Here is a 19,369-nt window from a genome sequence, read left to right as displayed (position 1 = left end):
GTGAGGGTGCAGAGCGTGAGGGTGCAGAGCGCGTGTGAGGGTGCAGAGCGCGTGTGAGGGTGCAGAGCGCGTGTGAGGGTGCAGAGCGCGTGTGAGGGTGCAGAGCGCGTGTGAGGGTGCAGAGCGCGTGTGAGGGTGCAGAGCGCGTGTGAGGGTGCAGAGCGCGTGTGAGGGTGCAGAGCGCGTGTGAGGGTGCAGAGCGCGTGTGAGGGTGCAGAGTGCGTGTGAGGGTGCAGAGTGCGTGTGAGGGTGCAGAGTGCGTGTGAGGGTGCAGAGTGCGTGTGAGGGTGCAGAGTGCGTGTGAGGGTGCAGAGTGCGTGTGAGGGTGCAGAGTGCGTGTGAGGCTGCAGAGCGCGTGTGAGGGTGCAGAGCGCGTGTGAGGGTGCAGAGCGCGTGTGAGGGTGCAGAGCGCGTGTGAGGCTGCAGAGCGCGTGTGAGGCTGCAGAGCGCGTGTGTGAGGGTGCAGAGCGTGTGTGTGAGGGTGCAGAGCGTGTGTGTGAGGGTGCAGATTAGGGTATGCTGTAGCAGTATGAATGTTCGCAGGTGAGATTGCAATGAATATGTACAGTAGTGGTGGTGTTTGGTGCAGCATGATGTTGGAAGCCCAATGCCATCCAGGTATGCTATAGCAGAGGGGTGCAAGAAAGGATTGAGGCAATGTGTGGCAAGCCTTGGGTTTGATTGTATGTGCATCCAGAAAAGTCTGGCATGGTTCCCTTGGAGATTTGTCAGGGGCTCCAATGTGCCGCCCTTTCCTGGGTGCTTGGAACTGGGTTATTCCTGCATCAGGAACCCGACCAGCATGCTGATAATGGAAGGATGGAGTGCACATGAACGGGCACGCTGCAGAGACATCTGTGCAACACACAGGCTGAAGATTTGGAACAGGCGGTCACCTCTGAAAGGCTGGTAGAGCATAGGAACAACAAGCCACAAGCCTGTCATGTTAGTCATTCTTCCCTAGCCCAGATATTCCTTGGGTAGAATTAGTCAGCTGGCAAGCTTTGACACTCCCCATGCTAGCCGGCCTCTGGCTGTCAATAGAGTAACTGGACTCTGTGGCGGTGATGAAAATCGAAGACCAAGTGACTGCACCCGCTGTCTTACCGGTATATACAAGGTATGGCCTCATCAGGTGCAGCGGGAAAGTGTACATCCAAAGAGTGGTGTCTCTGCAAAATCGAAGTAGGGAGACACACAAACGATGGTCAGGAGTTATGATTATGAAGGCTTCAACTTGAAATGTGTAATTGCTAATGGGGGTAAAATGCCACGATCCTAGTCAGTATGCTAGAGTAACGTAATGGCCACAAAACATCCCCCTTGCAAATTCGCGCAATGGCGTCACTCCAAATACAAGCCGGCAACCAGGGGAAGGGGGGGAGGAGGGGGGGTTTGGAAAGAGACCCAAACGCTGCTTGCCCGCTTCTCATAGGATGCGAAGCTACCGGACTTGCCGCTGTAAAACCCAGGTCCAGACCCAGGTTAGTGGCGAAGTAGATGGCGCCGCTGGGCAAAGAAGTACAAAGTGGGGCTGCAAACTCCCACTACGGGTTCCAAAACAGTACTGGGGGCGGCGCTGCATGTACCAAAGCAGGAACCAAGTAAAGGCGCCATCACGTCTCAGTAAACTTAACTGTTCTTCGTTGGGAACCCGGCGTTAGACCTACCCCGTTCTGCTGCGTCCAGGAAGGTGCCATCTCCTCGCTGTGCGTGGCGTTAAGTATCCTGGAGTGCAGGCACGGAGTCACGAGCCGGTCCATCGCGGGGGTGTGGCCTCACAGCACGCAAGTGCAGAGATTGCTAGAGGTGCTATAATGGCTAATAAACAAGGCGGCCATCTTAGAGCGGAGTGTGAAGATCAACAATCTGGCCCCAGTAATGGTAAAAGGTGGTGTTTACCTTAGTTCTACGGATGGTGTGCTTAAATCATTAAATAAACTCTGACCTGGTGGTATTTAAGAAAGGGCTCAGAGAAAGAACTACTGCCTCAGGTTAGTCGGCCAAAAATGTTATTACGAGTTCAGTGCACTAACAGTTATGTCGGCTGTAAACAAGGTGTCGTAGTCAATGGGACTTAAACAGCATACACCGTGTATATAAAGTCACTCACATGTCAAGGGAAAACAAGGGCTAGCATTCCACACTTAACTAGCAGGGAGCTCCGGGGACGAGCCAGCGCTGGACTGAAACCGAAACCTTCCATGGGGCGGGACTTCAGTCTTCGGAAGCCCGCGCACGCGCCCACGGAGAGAAGCAGTGCTGGTGACGCGGGGCTCCCATGCCCGAGGGAGAGCCCCGCGGAGGCTGCAAGAGTTTATAATGGCGGTAAGTGGGGCTTGTGGGGGGGGCGCTTGTATGTATGCGGCGGTGGCGGTGGGGGGGTCTCTGTGTGTGTGTGTGTGTGTGTGTGTGTAGGTGCGCTCCTGTGTGTGTGCGGCGAGGGGTGCCGGTGAGTGGGGGGAAGTAGGGGGGGTGCGCGTGTGTGTCTGTGCCTTCCTGCCTGCGTGTGCATGTGTGTATGTGTGTGTTCAGGGAATCTGTGGCAGGGGAAGTGCACGGCGCCGGGCTGGGCATGCGCGTTCGCGCACCCAAATCCGGCAGAAAAGCTCGTAACACCCTCTTGTCCCTCATTCCCCCGAGACGGGCAGCTATAAGTCTCCAGCTGGACGCATCCTTGGAATGCTATTCCAGGCGAGACCTAAAAAGTGATCGTAGTATGTTGTGGTGGACTAAATTAAAGTCCTCCATTGGCCATCTGAACATGGCAAGTCTCTTCATTTATTACATGCCTGTTCAGTAGGTGATGGATAGTTTCATTGCTGGGGACTGATACATTGCTGTGTGATTGATATGGACCTTACCAGTATTATGTTGCGAGTGTACGACTGTCAAGCATTGAAAAGGGAATGTTCATGTAGCCTCCATGAACTACAATTTACTGCCTGACCGCAGAGTGTTGTGGTATGCTAAAACTGTAGAGAGAAAAAATACATCAATGGGAGAGTGCTTTATTAGGTAATTTTTGATCAGCACTTGAATTTGGCATATTGCCTCTCCCCCTGGAAGGGTATTGCCGAGATCACTGCTTTAGAAGCACAGCTTATGAGCTCAAGAGCTGGAAGCTAACTTCATGATCATAGCAACGTGAAAAAGTATATGGTTTAAATAATGCTAACAGGTTTCTCAAATGCTGAAGTGGATGTCTTCTATGTTCCCCCTTAAAGTTTGGCTCACACTATTAATTATGAAAGCTAAGTGGAATCCATTTAGGGTGCCCCTGTTAGTGGCATGGCACAAGATGGGAATGAGGATAGCTTTCCCAAACAATGGAAGTGTATTGCCGTCATTCTTGTGACTGGAGTGTGGAGATAAAGTCGGTGAAGAGAGAAGGATGTAGACAGAGCAACTTTTATCAATTCTATGAACTTTGTAAGAAAGAAGCTGCAGATAAGTTCTTCCTGAGCACTCGTATTTGGTAGATTGTAGGTTGTAACTGTAGTTCCTATTTAAGGTGGGGATGTTTCTAGGCCCACCCTACCCATTGTTTGCCTCTAATTGGTGATTCCGAGAAGTTTGACAGTCAGGTACAGACCTGTTACAAGTGATTCTGCCCATTTTGTGGGTTCGCCTGATTGAAGCCAGCGCCGGCTCACACTACTATGAGGAGCATCACCAAGATAGTAACTTGCTGCCCCGCTGGATTGGTTCGCCTGTACCTGTTTGTTCTTTTGTGTGACCCTCTGCCTGCCCTCAAGCCCTATTGAGAGCATCTACTTGCAGCATGCCCTGGACACCTTTAACACTGCTAAGTGTCACTCATTGAGAGTTGCAGTAACACATTCTAGGCACTTTCTCGTACTGCCGCAACATTACATATTTCACACGCAAATTAAACAACTATGTATTCCTTAAAAATGTTTTTTGGGTGGTTTAACTTTTTTTTGTGCTAGTGGAATAGATGGGCAGAAAGTTTGCATCTGTGGTGTCTGATATGCCATCCCTTGCGAGTGCTGATATCCTGAGTGGCTGCCCACTTCTGGCATTGACTATGGTTGGTGATTGCGGCTGGACTTGCTTTATACATGCACCCTAACATGTTGTACTGCGAGTTTGCACCTCTCTGAGAGCCAGAAGCATTGGAGTAGAGAGAGTAACTGACTGCTTACGGCATTGGCGGTTTTAGTTGTCGGCTCTAGATGGCACATGTGCTGTCTCAAAGAGACATGTATATACTTTGTGGGCTTCTGCCCTCCCATATGCTTCCCATTTGCTGGTCCCATTGTTACTCTCATATTCTTAGCCTGCACAGAGGTGCCACTACTTTCACAGGCTCCCCTATTGTCTACTGGTTGTTGAATGTAACATTAACCCCTTCCGTGGAGCACTACCTCCCCAGTGCCGACGGAGCCCCGCTCACCTTTTAGAACGCCCGCACCGCGGCGGAAAAACCGCCGCGGTTAAGGCGTTAAAAACGCTGAAGGTACTTGAAATGCCCTACTTCCGTTAGAATACTAATCAGATGTTTTGGGCCTGTGTCACCAACAGAAACCATTCACCACTAAAGCTGCAAACAGTGAGACCAGTTGATCCCAACCTTAAACGAGCATTGAAAATGCAATAGGTCTCGCCTTTAAGTTAAAGCCATTTGCTTTGCTAATGGTATTGCATTCTAGCTTTGCATTATTTAGTGTATATTTGTGATATGTTGTAGTTGTATGTAGTTAGAATTGTTTTGTTAGCTGTGTAGTAGTTTAAAGCCCAGCGTTAATAGGAAAAGAACAGTGTTTCAGATTTGGGAGGTGAATGAGTAGAAGAATAGTATGTGGGTTAATTTCGTATAGTGAGGATTACAATAGCATAAGGCAGACGAAAGGGGCGAGGGGAGAGCAAATGTATGCAAATATATGCACATATCACAAATATACACTAAATAATGCAAAGCTAGACTACAATACCATTAGAAAAGCAAATGGCTTTAACTTAAGCAAAGATGAGACCTATTGGATTTTCAATGCTTATTTTTAATTGACATCCTGCTGGCCTCGCTCTAAGGAGGAGAAAAGCAGTTTGAGTACAGTTAAATTAGGCAGTGGTAGCACTTGTTGTTCACGATGCTGTAAAGCGCCTTAGAATACATGTAAATAATATTGCATAGAACATTCCTGTTATAGTCGGACTGCCTCGAAGGCGAGAGTGGAGTCACGCCGAAGCCAGCTCACAGCAGCCCCAAAGTTGGTGAAAACATACAAATGGTACAGTGCTGAATAGTACACTGTACAGTTGTTACCACTTCATTAGAATGTGAGGCACAGGAACTTAGTAAATTAAAGCCAAGGTCCCAACTTTTCCTGGGCTCCCTGTTAGCAATATAGGCCCATACTTGCAGCAACATTCAAGTCAAAATGACTTCTTTACCGCGCCTCAAAAATAACAAGCCTATGGCATGCGTAAAGCAGCACCTTGAGTCCACTCTCTTTTCTATAGTCGCTCCCACACTGGGGGACAGGATCTTACAATAAGCCGACACACTCCGTAGAGCACTTTAGCCAAGCTATGAGCCTCTAAAAGCAGATTTACATTCACAGAGAAAGCAGAAACAGATAAAGAACCAATAAGCTGAACCATATAGCTGAAATCAGTGGCAAGTACGTTAAACTAAAGCCCAGAAACAGACTCACTTCTAAACACCTGAGAAGAAAATAAATAGCCTCCGTCCACATGCAAGATCAGTCGACACACACGCCTCCGGCATTTACACTGGCTAGCAACAAAAAGCAAAGAAAATCAATCCATATTCACTTAAGGATGGGAAATGATAGTCACCCTGGTGTCGCCAAGGAGAGTAAATATGCCGGGGGGGGGGAGGTGGGGGGGGCAGGTGCTGGCTAGGGGGGGGGGGAGTGGGTGGAGGACCGGGCACGAGCCACTTTGGTCACACAGGTACGCCCGGCAGCCGGGATGCGCCAGGCAGCCGCAGCACACCTACAGTCTTCCTTGTCCAGCCCCATCATCTCTGGGGGCAGGCAATGTTTGGTACCCAACAGGCGCTCCACTCCAGGCGGAGGTGAGGTGGTGCCTGCCCCGAAGAACAGTGCCGGCTCCCCGTGCTACGGTGAGCTACAGGCGACCAAATTGTTGTGCAGCAGCGAGTGAGCTCTAATTACTCGCCGCTCGGCCGGATTTTAACCCAGATTGCCCTTGGCTACAATTTCACTCCCAAGTGAAGTACTTTGCGATATCACACGCAGTGTCACCTACTTCTGTGCCTAACAAGCATTGCCATAGCCAATATTTGCAATGTTATATGTCTCGCATTTAAATGCGAGGCATATACAAACTGCTGCATTGCCTGGTTGCACTTTAAAAGTGAAAGTGGGCATGCACGCTCAATGGAAGCGCCTTCCAATCACGAGCCAGCGTTTGCCATAAGCCAAACCCTCCCACGTCGCGCAAAACAAGATGGCGTCGGCCTGTCCAGATGGGCCGTCCTCAAATTGGACAAAACAGTAACCAAGAAGCCCGATTTCTAATCACGCGCCACCGTTTACCATAAACGATGACGCAAGCCAATGTGAAAGAAGGGCGAGGCTTCTAGTCCCTTCTGAATCCGTATTGGTTCCAAGAAGCCCTCACAGAGCGCTGCAACGCCAGGCGAGACCTACAAAGTGTGTTGTATACTGTGGTGTGGTTTCTGGGTCTTGGAGGGCCTTGCTTTGCAGGCAGAGGAGCTAGTTGCAGCCAGTACATATCATCAATATGGATAGAAACTGCCCCCATTCCCTGGGAGAGGTTTTCAAGGCAACTAACTGCTTACCCTAAAATGCATTTGTAGGGAATAGGTAGCTACATGCTCTGCACGGGAGCGCAGGGATTCATTCCTTCAGAGACTTGGGAAGGGTGAGATGCATGGAAGGACCAGCTAAGAGACCAGTTGCATGGACACTTCACAAGAACCGGAGGAAAGCTAATCACAAGGCCCTATGGTTGTGCCTGTAGCTTTGACTGGGTTTCCTTGATCTGCCAGCATGGTTACTTCAAGTGCCTGGCAGTACACAGAGAATGTCAAGGCATCATGATGCCTGGAAGTGTAATGTTAGAAACAGTACTGTACTGAACATGACGACAAGACCACCCGGAAGCCTTAATTCGGATTCTTTTTGCCCTTTTTGAGTGTCTTTGGCTGTGTTAGTGATGTGAAAGTCAAAGCAAAAGAAATGCGTTTCATTTCATGTTTAAGTCTGCCACTGAGTGCATGAACTACATTCTAATAGTGTGACTCAAATCCAGTGTCCATTGAATATGTCAGAGCTCAAGCAGAACATTCAAAACAAGCATTTGCAATCCAATAGGTCTTGCATTACTGAAAGTTTGAGCTATTGGTGTTGCATTACTATTTGCAACGCCAGTAGCTCAATTTCTTTCATATATATATATATATATATATATATATATATATATATCAATCAAAAAAAGCTCACGCGCTGCTTCTGCGGCGCAAACCAAGCCACACCAGCAATTCTCTTCAAGATGCTTTTATTTAAAAAGATTCCAGGCATAACGCGTTTCGAGTCCCATGACTCTTTGTCAAATGCCAGTTGCTTCAGCATCAGAGGGTTCGTTAGAGATTTAAAAAAACGTAGCTTTTTAAACACTGAAGAGGGACCAAGTCCAAAATTACTCCAGATTAAAGGGACAGTTCAATCGCCACTTTTAGATGTTTCAAACATTTCATTACAGTTCGAAATGCAAAGATGAGTACTTGTAAGTGTTTTCATGGTTATTAGTAACCCACAAATTATACGTTTTCAGTGTTTTCTTTGCATTAATGTCTCGAGGTATTTCCTTTAAATGTAAAGGGACTTCAGTTCCCAGAGTGCTCTTTCTCTGTCCTCAATCCATATTCACTGGATTTCAGTGTCGATGATGGCAAAGCCCTACTTTTCACAGCGTGAGCCCAGTGCTATCAAGCATTAACACGGACATTTCCATACCTCGGCCACGATGTATAGGTACAGCCTTACGACCGCTGATGCTGCTGTAATCTTTTCTGGGACATTGAGTATTGCCGTGCTTCAGACAATTCTTCCGCATACCCTGGCTGCTGCAAAATTCCATTCTCATATATAATGTTTGCTTTTTGAAGTTATCTCACGTGTGCCATTTGTCACACTGTCATCATATAATATTTGAAATTACTGATTGCATCATAGTGTTAATATATTTTTCCTTTGTGTTTCTTTGTTGTTTTCCTCTTTCTTTGGTTATGTCTTTTATAGTTACGTTATGTCTACATGTGCTCCTTGTGTTTATTAATTTTGCTTGTATTCTGTTCAATGACATTACACAAGGGCACATTTATTTTTAACCCTTTCGATGCTCATGACGAGCTCAGCTCGTCATGATGCACAGTTGAGCTGTGCTGATGACGAGCTGAGCTCGTCATGAATGATGTACTAAAGCATTTTCCAGCACAGGAGGGGGAAACGCCTAGCAGCCAAGGTGTTAATAGGCACAGGGAGATTAAGTGATTTTTCGCAAAATCGCCGGATGTTAAGCCAATGCCGATACTGGAACCTGGTACCCATCTCCACTGATGCCGATACTGGAACCTGGTTCCCCAGCTCCAAAGTCGGCAGCTCTGGCCATTGCGATCAGTCAAGTCCTCATTTATGAGAGATGGTGTGAAGAATGAGCCAAATACAGTATGACACACTTGCACTGCCTCAGTCCTCACTACTGGGACATACTGGGGGGGCCTAAAACCACAGAGATAATGATCAGTGATACTCCTCCCTGAATGGGTGAGGGGGAGACAGCAATTACTCGAGGAGTACCTGCTTCATTTGTGGTGATGATACGGCATGGTTTAAAGCCACAGAGCATCTGCCAGCCCTCTTCTTTTGGACCGTCTTAAGCGGGAACGATTATCACATCCATGTGGTCTAAATAATCTTAGTGAAAGTAGAGTTCAAAACTCAGTAATTGCAACAGCTGCAGTAAGAATGAAAGACCGCTATGCACGGTACAGTATCCTTGGGCCTCGGATGTCCATCACAATTGGGGCTTCTGGCAGGATACCATGGGGCCTCCTCAGCATGGACAGCTGTGAGGGTGGCCTTGGATCAAGTCAGAGAAGAAGTGCATTATGACCCGGAAGGAAAGGGTTGCGCATGAGATGAAGCCAGGGAAGAACCTGAGGCGCCGAGGTGAGCTTTGTCCCCTGGAAAAACATTATTCAATATAAACAGTCAGTGTAATCAGCTTGTGTTAAAATCCGGCACTGCATATTGATGGAGGACATGTGGCCTAGTGACTAGTGCTGGTGACTTGGGAACAACGGAAGCAGGCTCCAACCCCGAATCCTGTGATTCTGGGCAAATTACACTAACTGCCTATGTCCTCCTGTAAAGCGCTGTAATGATCTTGGTTCAAGTTTGTACTATAGAAAAAAAGTCCAAAAAAATAATTGTCCGTAGGGTCACAACACATGCTACATTTTATTATAAAATCTGGGTCTATGCAACTTCCACAATAAAGTTGTGTATTTCATTTAAGACAAACTAAAGAAGCAGCAAAACCGCTATATTTCTGGGGCAGTAATACACTGAATGCTTGTTTTTAAGCAGACAGCATTTCTTTTTACATTGCACTAATTTTTAGAACATTACACACACACCGCATGCAAGAAATGAAGAACAAAATGCATTTGCATCTGGGAAGGGTTGTAAACCCTGTATGAAGGGGTAGGGGCAATTAAAAGAACAGCCAGGTCCTCTATATCACTACAGTGAAACTGCACCCTGGGCCTGCCACTTTTAATTAAATAGTTGCATGCGAGGAGGCACCTCCTTGCTGTGACTCCCCATTTCCCATGACAGGTAAATGTGAAGTCAGTGTATCAGGCGTACTTTGGTCTTGGAATAGCACTCAGCAGGGAAAGGTTTGATTGATGCAGCTCGTAAAAGACAAAGTGGCGACAGCCCCCGCCCCCTCACCTTTGAATAGAATGCCACATCCAGTCAGAGATAAGTAGCGGCTGCCCCACGTGGCCAAGACCGTCTCCAGGAGGGGTGCAGAGCATTTACTGGTTATAGCAAGTGCCGTCCGACCCACCCACCGCCTCGTGAGTAGGGAGAAGAGACGCAGCACGCATGACGAGCAACAGACGACGATTCCAGCCCGGGTGGGCGGGGCCCAAGGGAGACGGAGCGGTTACCAGAAAGCCTCACTTTCAATCTGAGGCCAGCATTTACCATAAAGGATGACGCGTGCCAATCAAAAGTATGGGCGGAGCTTCAACTCATCTTCCAAAAGCAACCCGACAACAATAGGTCTCACAGAGCGAGCAGCGCATGCGCTGCAACGCTAGGCGAGACCTAAAAATTATCTGTTTAATTATTATGTAAACAATTATTTACAGTATTAAACTGCTCATGACGCTTTGGCCTGTGCTTTAAACCCAATCAAATTCTAAATGTCACATAAGGTGAATAGAATCAAAAGGTTTATTAGTAAATTTGGGGGAAAAAATACATAATTAGTATTAAGTAAGGTACTATAATAATCCCGCTCAGATGTGGCAGAGTTTTTTTTGTTGAAGATTTCAGCAGTTGCTGCACCCTCCAAGAATTTTGTGCATGCTGAGATTTTTATCTGTTGGTCTATTTAGTAAATTCTGCTAGTGATAGTGTTGTACATAAGAGAATGACATGTCAGTCACATCCCTACTAAAAACATGGAAATGTCACACATAAGCTGACCAAAAACTATTCACCTCCGCGGCCCAATGACCCTGCACACGCAGTGAAAGCAGAATGAATTTCACTAGTACAAAATAGGAGCAATTGCATTTGGTGTCTTTTCACTGGCACCGCCCATCATGTTCTAACCTCTCTATATCCTTCCGCCACTCCCTGTAGTGCAGGATGAGTTCCACTGTCAGTCCCTGAAACGCCCAAGCATGCTCCAGACTCTGTATCCTTCTTTAAATACTTGCGGTGCAGGCTGAGCCCCACAGGCTGTTCCTGCAGCTGTTAGGCATGCGCCAGACTCTGTATGCTTGCGTTACTCCCTGTGGTTCAGGGTACACCCTCTGATAGTCCCTGGAGACACCTGTATGCTCTAGGCTCTCTGTATCCTCCACCAATCCCTGTGGTGAAGGTTGATCCCTAATGGCCGACCCTGAAGCCGCCTAGCACGCTCCAGACTCTATTCTTTTGTCAATACCTGTGGTGCTGGTGGAGTTCCTTTGATGTCCCTGAAGTGCCAAGCACGCTCTAGGCTATCTGTATCCTTTCACTAATCCCTGCGGTGCAGGCTGAACCCCTCTGTCAGTCCCTGATGCTGCCTAGTACACTCCATACTCCTTACCCTTCCGTATATCCCTGTGGTGCAGGTAGCAACCCCGTTGATAGTACCTGGAGCGTTCCGCACACTATAGCCTCTCTATATCCTTCCACCAATCCCTATGGTTCAAACTGAGGCCCATTGTCAGCCCCTGAAGCCGTCTAGCAAACTCCAGACTCTGTATCCTTCTGTCAATCCCAGTGGTGCAGGATGCGCCTCTGATAGTCCCTGTAGCCACCCAGAATGTGTTAGGCTCTCTATACCCTTCCACCAATCCCTGCGATACATGCTGAGCCCCGCAGGCCATCGCTGTAGCTGTTCAGCACGCTCCAATTCTGTATTTTTCTGCCAATCCCTATGGTGCAGAGTGCACCTGTTGATGGTCCCTGGTGCGCCCAGCACACTCGAGGCTCTCTATATCCTTCCACCAATCCCTTGGTATAGGCTGGACCCCACTTCCTGCTCATGGAGCCACACAGCATGTTTTAGGCTCTCTATAGCCGTCCCCCAATCCCTGTGGTGTAGACTGAGCCCCACTGACCGTCCCTGGAGATGTTAAGCACTCTCCAGAGTCTGTATCTTTCTGTCAATTCCTGTGGTGCAAAGTGCACTCCTCTGATAGTCCCTGGAGCCACCCGCACACTCAAGGCGCTCTCTATCTTTCCACCAATCCCTTGGTGCAGGGTGAGCCCCATTGGCTGTCCCTGGAGCCGCCAAGCATGCTCCAGTATCTTTGTCAGTCCCTGTGGTGCAGGATGTGTGCTCTGATAGTCCCTGGAGCCACCTGCATGTTCTAGGCTCTCTATATCCTTTAACCAATCCCTGAGATGCAGGCTGAGCCCCACAGGCTGTCCTTGGAGCTGTTAAGCACCCTCAGATTCTGTATCCTGCCAGTCCCTTTGGTGCAGGGTGCACCCGTTGATATTCCCTGAAGTGCCCAGCACTCTCAAGGCTCTCTATATCCTTTCACCAATGCCTGTGGTACAGGCTGAGCCGCACTGGCTGTTTCTGGAGCCTCCTTGCATGCTCCCGACTCAGTATCTCTCTGTCAATCCCTGTGGTGCAGGGTGCGCCTCTCTGATAGTCCCTGGAGCCACTCAGCACGATTTAGGCTCTCTATATCCTTTCAGCAATCGCTGTGGTGCAGGCTGAGCCCCGCTGGTCATCTCTGGAGCTGTTAAGCACGCTCCAGACTCTGTATCTATCCGTCAGTCCGTGTGGGGCAGAGTACTCGCCTCTGATGGTCCCTGAATGGCTCAGAACGCTCAAGGCTCTTTATATCCTTCCAACAATCGCCGTGATGCAGGCTGAGCCCCACTGGCCGTCCCTGGAGCCTCCTAATATGTTCTCGTCTCGACTCAGTATCTCTCTGTCAATCCCTGTGGTGCAGGGTGCGCCTCTCTGATAGTCCCTGGAGCCACTCAGCATGATCTAGGCTCTCTATCCAGCAATCGCTGTGGTGCAGGCTGAGCCCCGCTGGCCGTCTCTGGAGCTGTTAAGCACACTCCAGACTCTGTATCCTTTCGTCAGTCCCTGTGTGGCAGGGGGCTCTGCTCGGATGGTCCCTGAAGGGCTCAGCACGCTCAAGGCTCTCTATATCCTTCCACCAATAGCTGTGGTGCATGATGAAACCCACTGGCTGTCCATGGAGCCACCTACCCCGCTCTAGGCTCTTGATATCCTTCCACCAATTCCGGGGTTGAAGGCTGAGCCCAACACTCAGTCCCTGAAGCCACCAAGCATGCTACAGACTCTGTATCCTTATGACATTTCCTGTGGTGCAAGGTGCGCCCCTCTGATGGGCCCTGGAGTGCCGGGCATGCTCTGGGCTCTCTATATCCTTCCACCAATCCTTGTGGTGCAGGCTGAGCACCTCTGTAAGTCCCTGAAGCTGCCTAGCCAGCTCTAGACTCTTCTCCTTCTATCAATCCCTGTGGGGGGAGGGTGCAGACCACTGATGGCCCCTGTAGCTTCATGCACACTCAATGCTCTCTATATCCTTCCACCATTTCCTGAGTTGCAGACTGAGCCCCTCCGTAAGTTCCCGAGAGCCTCATAGCATGCTACAGGCTCTGTATCCTTCCACCAAGCCCTGCGGTGCAGGCTGAGCCCCACTGGCCGTCCCTGAAGCCGCCTAGCATGCTCCAGACTCTGTATCCTTCTGGCAATCCCTGTGGTACTGGATACGCCCCTCTGATAGTCCCTGTAGCCGCCCACATGTTCTGGGCTCTCTGTATCCTTCCACCAACTCCTGCAGTGAGGCTGAGCCCTGCTGACAGTTCCAAGAGCAGTTAAGTATGTGCCAGACTCTGTATCCTTTCGTCAGTCCCTGTGGGGCAGGGGTCTCTTCTGATGGTCCCTGGAACATCCCCTCGCTCAAGGCTCTCTAGTTCCTTTTCCCAATCGCTGTGTTGTAGACTGAGTCTCTCTGGCCCTTCCTGGAGCTGTTAAGCGCGTTCCAGGCTCTGTATGCTTCTTCAAATACCTGGGGTATAGGCTGAGCCCCTCTGTCAGTCCTTGAAGCTGCCTATTACGCTCCAGACTCTGTATCCTTCTGTAATTCCCCCTTCTCATGGTCCTCGAGCGCCCAGCATGATCTAGGCTCTCTATCCTTCCACCAATCCATGCATTGCGGGCTGAGCCCCGTTGACCATCCCTGGAGCTGTTCAGCACACTAAATGACAGTCTCCTTAGTCTCAGAAAATAAACCTGGAGTGAAGAACTTCCCTCCTGCTTAGAAAGTACATCTGGTGTTCAAGCGAGTTTACTCCTTGTTCTTTTAAATCTTTTGGTCCAGTTGGGTGCCTGCTCCTCTGCAGCGCACGTCTAGGTGCGTCCAACATACTGAGAGAAGTGATACCGTGTCCAGGTGTACCTATGAGCAGGACTCCACCAATGTGCCGGCTTTCTCTGCTTTCTTTCCATCTCCAGCAGGTTCCCCATTGAGCAGGTCTTATGGTGCCCATCAGATTTGCAAAATTTAAAGCCACGATGGTGTAAAATATCAACCTTCAAGTAATCAAACTTATTCCTATGGTGCTTCGTTATAAATGTAATTCATGAAAGTGTTTCGCGGAACATTTGTTTTTAGTTTCTCAAGTATTTAATTGTAGCTCTGGGTCTGTGCCCCTCAAATATCCGCTGTAAAAAGATTTCTTTCCAAGCTTAGCACGATCTCCTCTCATTGAACTAGCAGTTTGTTTGCTCTGCTTTTATGAATAATTCTGCAGGTCTGCACAGCATGCCCGATATCCTGGGAGCTTTCCTTTAGTGGATTAATCACACTAATTAATTATTTACTTGGGTTTTAAATAATTTGCCAGTCGTAGGCCAGCCTGCAGGACTTGCGTTGCTGCCACATCGAAGCACTCCAGAGTGCTTTCCTTTCCACATGGTGTAAAGAAGAGTACTTGTAGCGTTTGCTGTTCAGCATTTCATTTATGCAAGTTACTGTTTTTTCCTTGCATCTAGGCTTGTATTCATTCACGGAGAGGTACGGAAAGTAAGGGTACTGTACAAAGATAGTCAAGATTAGAATATTGTCTTTGATTCACAAGTGATTTGCAGTATGGCTTTGAGAACTCTGGTGACGGGAGATTTTTATACACACTTTTCTGGGAGCTGCTGTGGCTGAATCTTTCTGTTTCTCATTTTCCCTAGGCTCAGTAAGATTACAAACCGGTTATCTATCCAGCGGAAGAGCCAATTCATGCAGAGGTTGCACAGTTACTGGACACTAAAGAGACAGTCTCGAAATGGGGTGCCTTTGTTGCGACGGCTGCAAACACACCTGCAGTCCCAAAGAAACTGCGACCAGGTAGGTTGCCTGTACTGTGGCATGGCTTTTCTTGCGCTTGTGTATCAGAGCTAATAAAAATGCGGACCCTGTTTGGATTTGTCATACGGAGACCATACTCCGTCACAAGTGATGTTAATTTGAAACCATCACCAAGGTTTTGAGAATAACACCGAAACGATCCAATGGGTCTCCGTGTACGGGTGTACCCCCTTTCGCTAACAATTAGGAATGGAATATCAGAGCAAAGTAGATGGCTATAACCGACAACCTTCAGGATCACTACTTCCATACCAGATAGACCACAAAAGAAGCAGCAATCGCTGTCATAACGATGCTTTATCTAAAATTATTGACCTCTGCTTCTCCACTTCCCCCAAATTGCTTTGCTTTTGCAGATCAAGAAAATCTCAATTTAGAGAAAAGCACAAGTACAAAAGAAGTGTGTAGGGTCTATTCTGCGATTTGTAGATCATGCCCGGATGGGGTCCCATCTTAAGATCCTTTCAGGGTAACTGCCTCTTAATGTTTTTTTATGATGATAACAACTGCTGTAGTGTACTTAAATGTAAATGAAGGTAGTAGAGTAGTCCTCCTCAGGATTCGAATTCTCATTCAGCCCAGTCGCCCCACTATTCCCTGCATGAGTAGTAACTATATTCTTACTCAAAACATGAAGGGTCAAAGCCCAAGCTTGCACCGGGGGTTGATCTATCCCATATGCTTAAATGTTGGACACCCCCAATATGTCTTGTTCTTTTCCACTGTCATGTTACATTGCAAAGAAGTAAGATCCCTATTCGTGTCAAATATTATTGGTCTTGTGCTTCTACAGGAGATGAAGTGGCTGATTCCTGGAGCAGACGACGAGGATGATCTTCTTTGGGGAACAATTGCCAAAGCCAACGAAGAAACGTCTGATCCTAGCAAAGAGGTAAATCATCACAGACTTCATTTCCTTGTAAAGGCATAGGCTGTGATGACCTGTTTTGTACTTGTAGGGAATGTTTCTTGGAAGCGCAAGTACTTTGATTTATAATGTTGGCATGAGTACTTGTCAGTGTGTAGTCAAGCAGAGCTTATTCTTAAAATGTAAGGTATAATTAAAAACTTAAGAATAGAATATTTACTGTTCAGATGTTGTAGAGTTCCAGTTCCCTTTTACAGATGTACTGGTTTGATTCTTGTGTCTGGTGTCATCAAGAAAGTAACTGTGACCTGCACCCTGCTGCTGTAGTCTCCTTTTTTCGGTGTTTTGGTGATGAATCTGTTCTGCAAGTGAACACCCTCCCAGTGGTCTTGTGTAACCCCATAGCGGAGTGGACTTGTAATTGTTGTGAGCTTGCCACTTGCTCGTATAAAGTGTAGACCTCGCAAATGAACTATTTTGAACTTGGGGGCCCAGCAGCAAACATTTGCCATGGGACCGCGTCTTTCTTTGTAATGCCCCTACATAGGCGTTTTCTTTTATTTTTCTTTCAATTTTCCACTCCAAGGTGGTGTCCACCATACACTATATAAATATATGGTCAAACCTACTGGCAGTGCCCAGTCCCCTCTGCATCACAGGATGATGAGTGAGAGGCGAGTCGACAGCTTTGCTTCTCCAGTGCTCACTGGGACCTCTATTTTCTGATTGCTCCATTCATTGTTCTGCACTTTGAGTGCTCGCTCAAGTGTGACATCATTTTGTGAGATATTGGTGATTAAGACAATCTTTTTCCACAGACTAAGTGACTTTGAGGATAAAGTAATCAATCCTCCCAATGGCTGTCACAGAACTCCATCTTAGCAATGCAGGAAGCTGGCTCCTTATATAGTGGAACAAAAATAGGTGCACGGTGTAAAGAGTCCAGGCAAACCCCAAAGGAATTACAGGGGCACAAATGACACCCTAAATGCTCTCTTTTATGGTAGTGTGGGCGAGCAGTTGGGCAGATCAGAGAGCAGTGTTAAGCATTTATTGCACACACAAAGGCAGTAAATGAGATGCACACTCAATAAAGAAATCCAACATCAATTCATAAAAATAACACATCATTTTATTTGAATGTAGATACCAAGCTCATCAGGTAAGTACCTTTTGGAGTTATGAATTTTCACAGTTTTCTAAAGTTGACCGTGCAGTTTTTGGAAGCGGTAATGCTATCCTATGGGAGAAAAACAATTACTACATTCAGGCACTTAACAGCAACTTACGGCACTGTACTTCAGTACTTAAGGTGAGTATTGGGAAAGGTCCATGGCCACACCAACTGGTCACCTCGGGAGGCACTGTGACGTCCGGATGCAGAGGTGTGTTATGATAACAGGTGCCCCATTCACTTCAATGGGGAATGGTTAGTTCGGAAGAGGCTGGGACTGGGGGACCAGTCTGGGGGAACCAACAGGGGGCTCCACCCTTGAGATGCTTTGGAAAGGGGGGGGGGGGTGCACCGTTGGTCCACTTCTCCCCGGGCTGTAGGGCATGCGTGCAGTGGTGTCTTTTGGCGTCTGGTTCTGTGCTGGAGTCATACGCCCTTAGAGGGGGCCTGCGAAAAGAGTCTGCAGATTGCGACTGGAAGTCCAGTCAGGGTAAACCCAAGGGTGGGCTTACCTCTTGTGGGTCTGAGAAGCCCGTTCGCACTGTCACCTCCTTGAACTCGGGCTGGTGCAGAGGTACTTTGAGGTGTCTGGTGGCGACAGCCAAAGTCTAACTTCTTTGTCTTTGTTCTGTAGAAAAGGTACAAACAGGACAGCTCGCTGTCCCTAAAGTCCTTCAACATGCAGGCTGTTTTCCTCAGCGTTGGTGTTGGTGTCTGGTCTGGTTGCAACAAGCCTTGATTGCTGCAAGAGGTCCAGTACCCCAGGTATTATTGTTGTGTGGCTTTGGTCGGTACTAGCGTAACCACACTTAAAGAGGAGACCGATATCACCTGTAGGAGCCCAGTTACCTCTTCCTGGGCACCTGCTGTATCGGTAGTCCCCTTAGGCAGCAGGTCGGTGTACCGGGCGTTGCTTCTTTAGTGCCTGTGGCTGCAGGGGTGTAGCTCCTCTACTCCAAGGGAGTTTCTTTGGCAATTGGCAAAGTACTGGCAGCACTCTGGGTTTCTTGGAGTCTGCACAGCGGCAGGACGAGTTGGTTGCTCCACGAGGGTTAGATGCAGCTGGCAGGGTTTATCGCCGAGTCAGTTGTACTCCTCGGTACTTTGATTAGCAGTCTTCTTTGTCTCCTCCTTTTGTGTCTGTTGAAATCTGAAGCCCTAGTATCAAGGGTTCCCCTAAATACTCAATGTAGGGGTGTTAAGAGGAGTGAGGGGAAGTTGCCAATGGGCTACTTACCCCTGGGGTCATTACATCCCCTTAGATGACCACTTCCTTTGGGGCGTGGGCATCACGCTGTCCCAGTGTTCCTAATTCCACCACACACAAAATGGTGGATTTTTTAAGTTTGTGTTAACTTCAGGCTATTCACCCTAGAGAAATGTCCAGCCTGGCAGTGCAGTATGCCTCCTGCATAGCTAATGTTCCCGCCTGTGAGTGAGTGAGTGAGGATTTATTAACCGCAACTTAGCCCAAGGGCATCAAGGCGCATAAAAAGATGGAACAGCTGTTAAGGATGTAGGAAAGTGCGCCGACTACAAGTAGGCTTCTGAGAAGAGCCAGGTCTTTAATGCTTTGCGGAAGAGTGCCAGGGAAGTTTAGCCCTTGAGCTCAGCTGGAAGCATATTCCACAGTCTTGGAGCGAGGGAGAAAAAAGCCCTCACTCCCCATCTAGCCTTAGCGACTCTGGGGCCAAGCAAAAGGTTCTTATTGGCAGAGCGGAGAGCCCTACCTGGAGCATAGAAGGACACAAGGGACCTGATATCTTCGACTCCAGACCCATGCAAAGCACAACGAGTGAGGCATAGGACCTTGAAGTTTATCCGGGTCCGCATAGGGAGCCAGTGCAAATCTTTCCTAATTGAGGAGCCACATGAGCGTCTGGGGGCGTCAACAACAAACCTGGCTGCCGCATTCTGCACTATTTGTAGGCATTGGACCAACCTTTTGTTTATTCCTAGATATAGTGCATTGCAATAATCCAACCTTGAGGAGATGAGAGCCACCGTGACCTGTTTTCGTGCTTCGGGGGAAAGGTAGTGTGTGCTCTTTCTCAAGATTCGTATAACACCACAACAGGTTGAGACCGTCCTACTGACTTGCTTGTCAAAGAAGAGCGTGGTGTCCAAGATTACACCCAAG

At 48.2% G+C, this 19,369-nt stretch overlaps 1 protein-coding gene across 1 annotated transcript in view; it reads left to right on the top strand.

Annotated features, from left to right (window-relative positions):
- BRPF1 (bromodomain and PHD finger containing 1) overlaps nt 1–19,369 on the top strand; it is a 214,595-nt gene that overhangs the window by 58,442 nt on the left and 136,784 nt on the right. The window contains exons 4-5 of the mRNA XM_086939380.1: nt 15,010–15,166; nt 15,981–16,079. Of these exons, the coding sequence (XP_086795506.1) occupies nt 15,010–15,166; nt 15,981–16,079 (256 nt within the window). The remainder of the gene's footprint in view (nt 1–15,009; nt 15,167–15,980; nt 16,080–19,369) is intronic.

This window comes from Lissotriton vulgaris, chromosome 9 (genome assembly GCF_964263255.1).
Source record: "Lissotriton vulgaris chromosome 9, aLisVul1.2, whole genome shotgun sequence".
NCBI classification, from domain to species: Eukaryota; Metazoa; Chordata; class Amphibia; order Caudata; family Salamandridae; genus Lissotriton; species Lissotriton vulgaris.
Note: the sequence above shows the minus strand (reverse complement) of the source record. Positions and strands in the feature narration are given on the sequence as shown.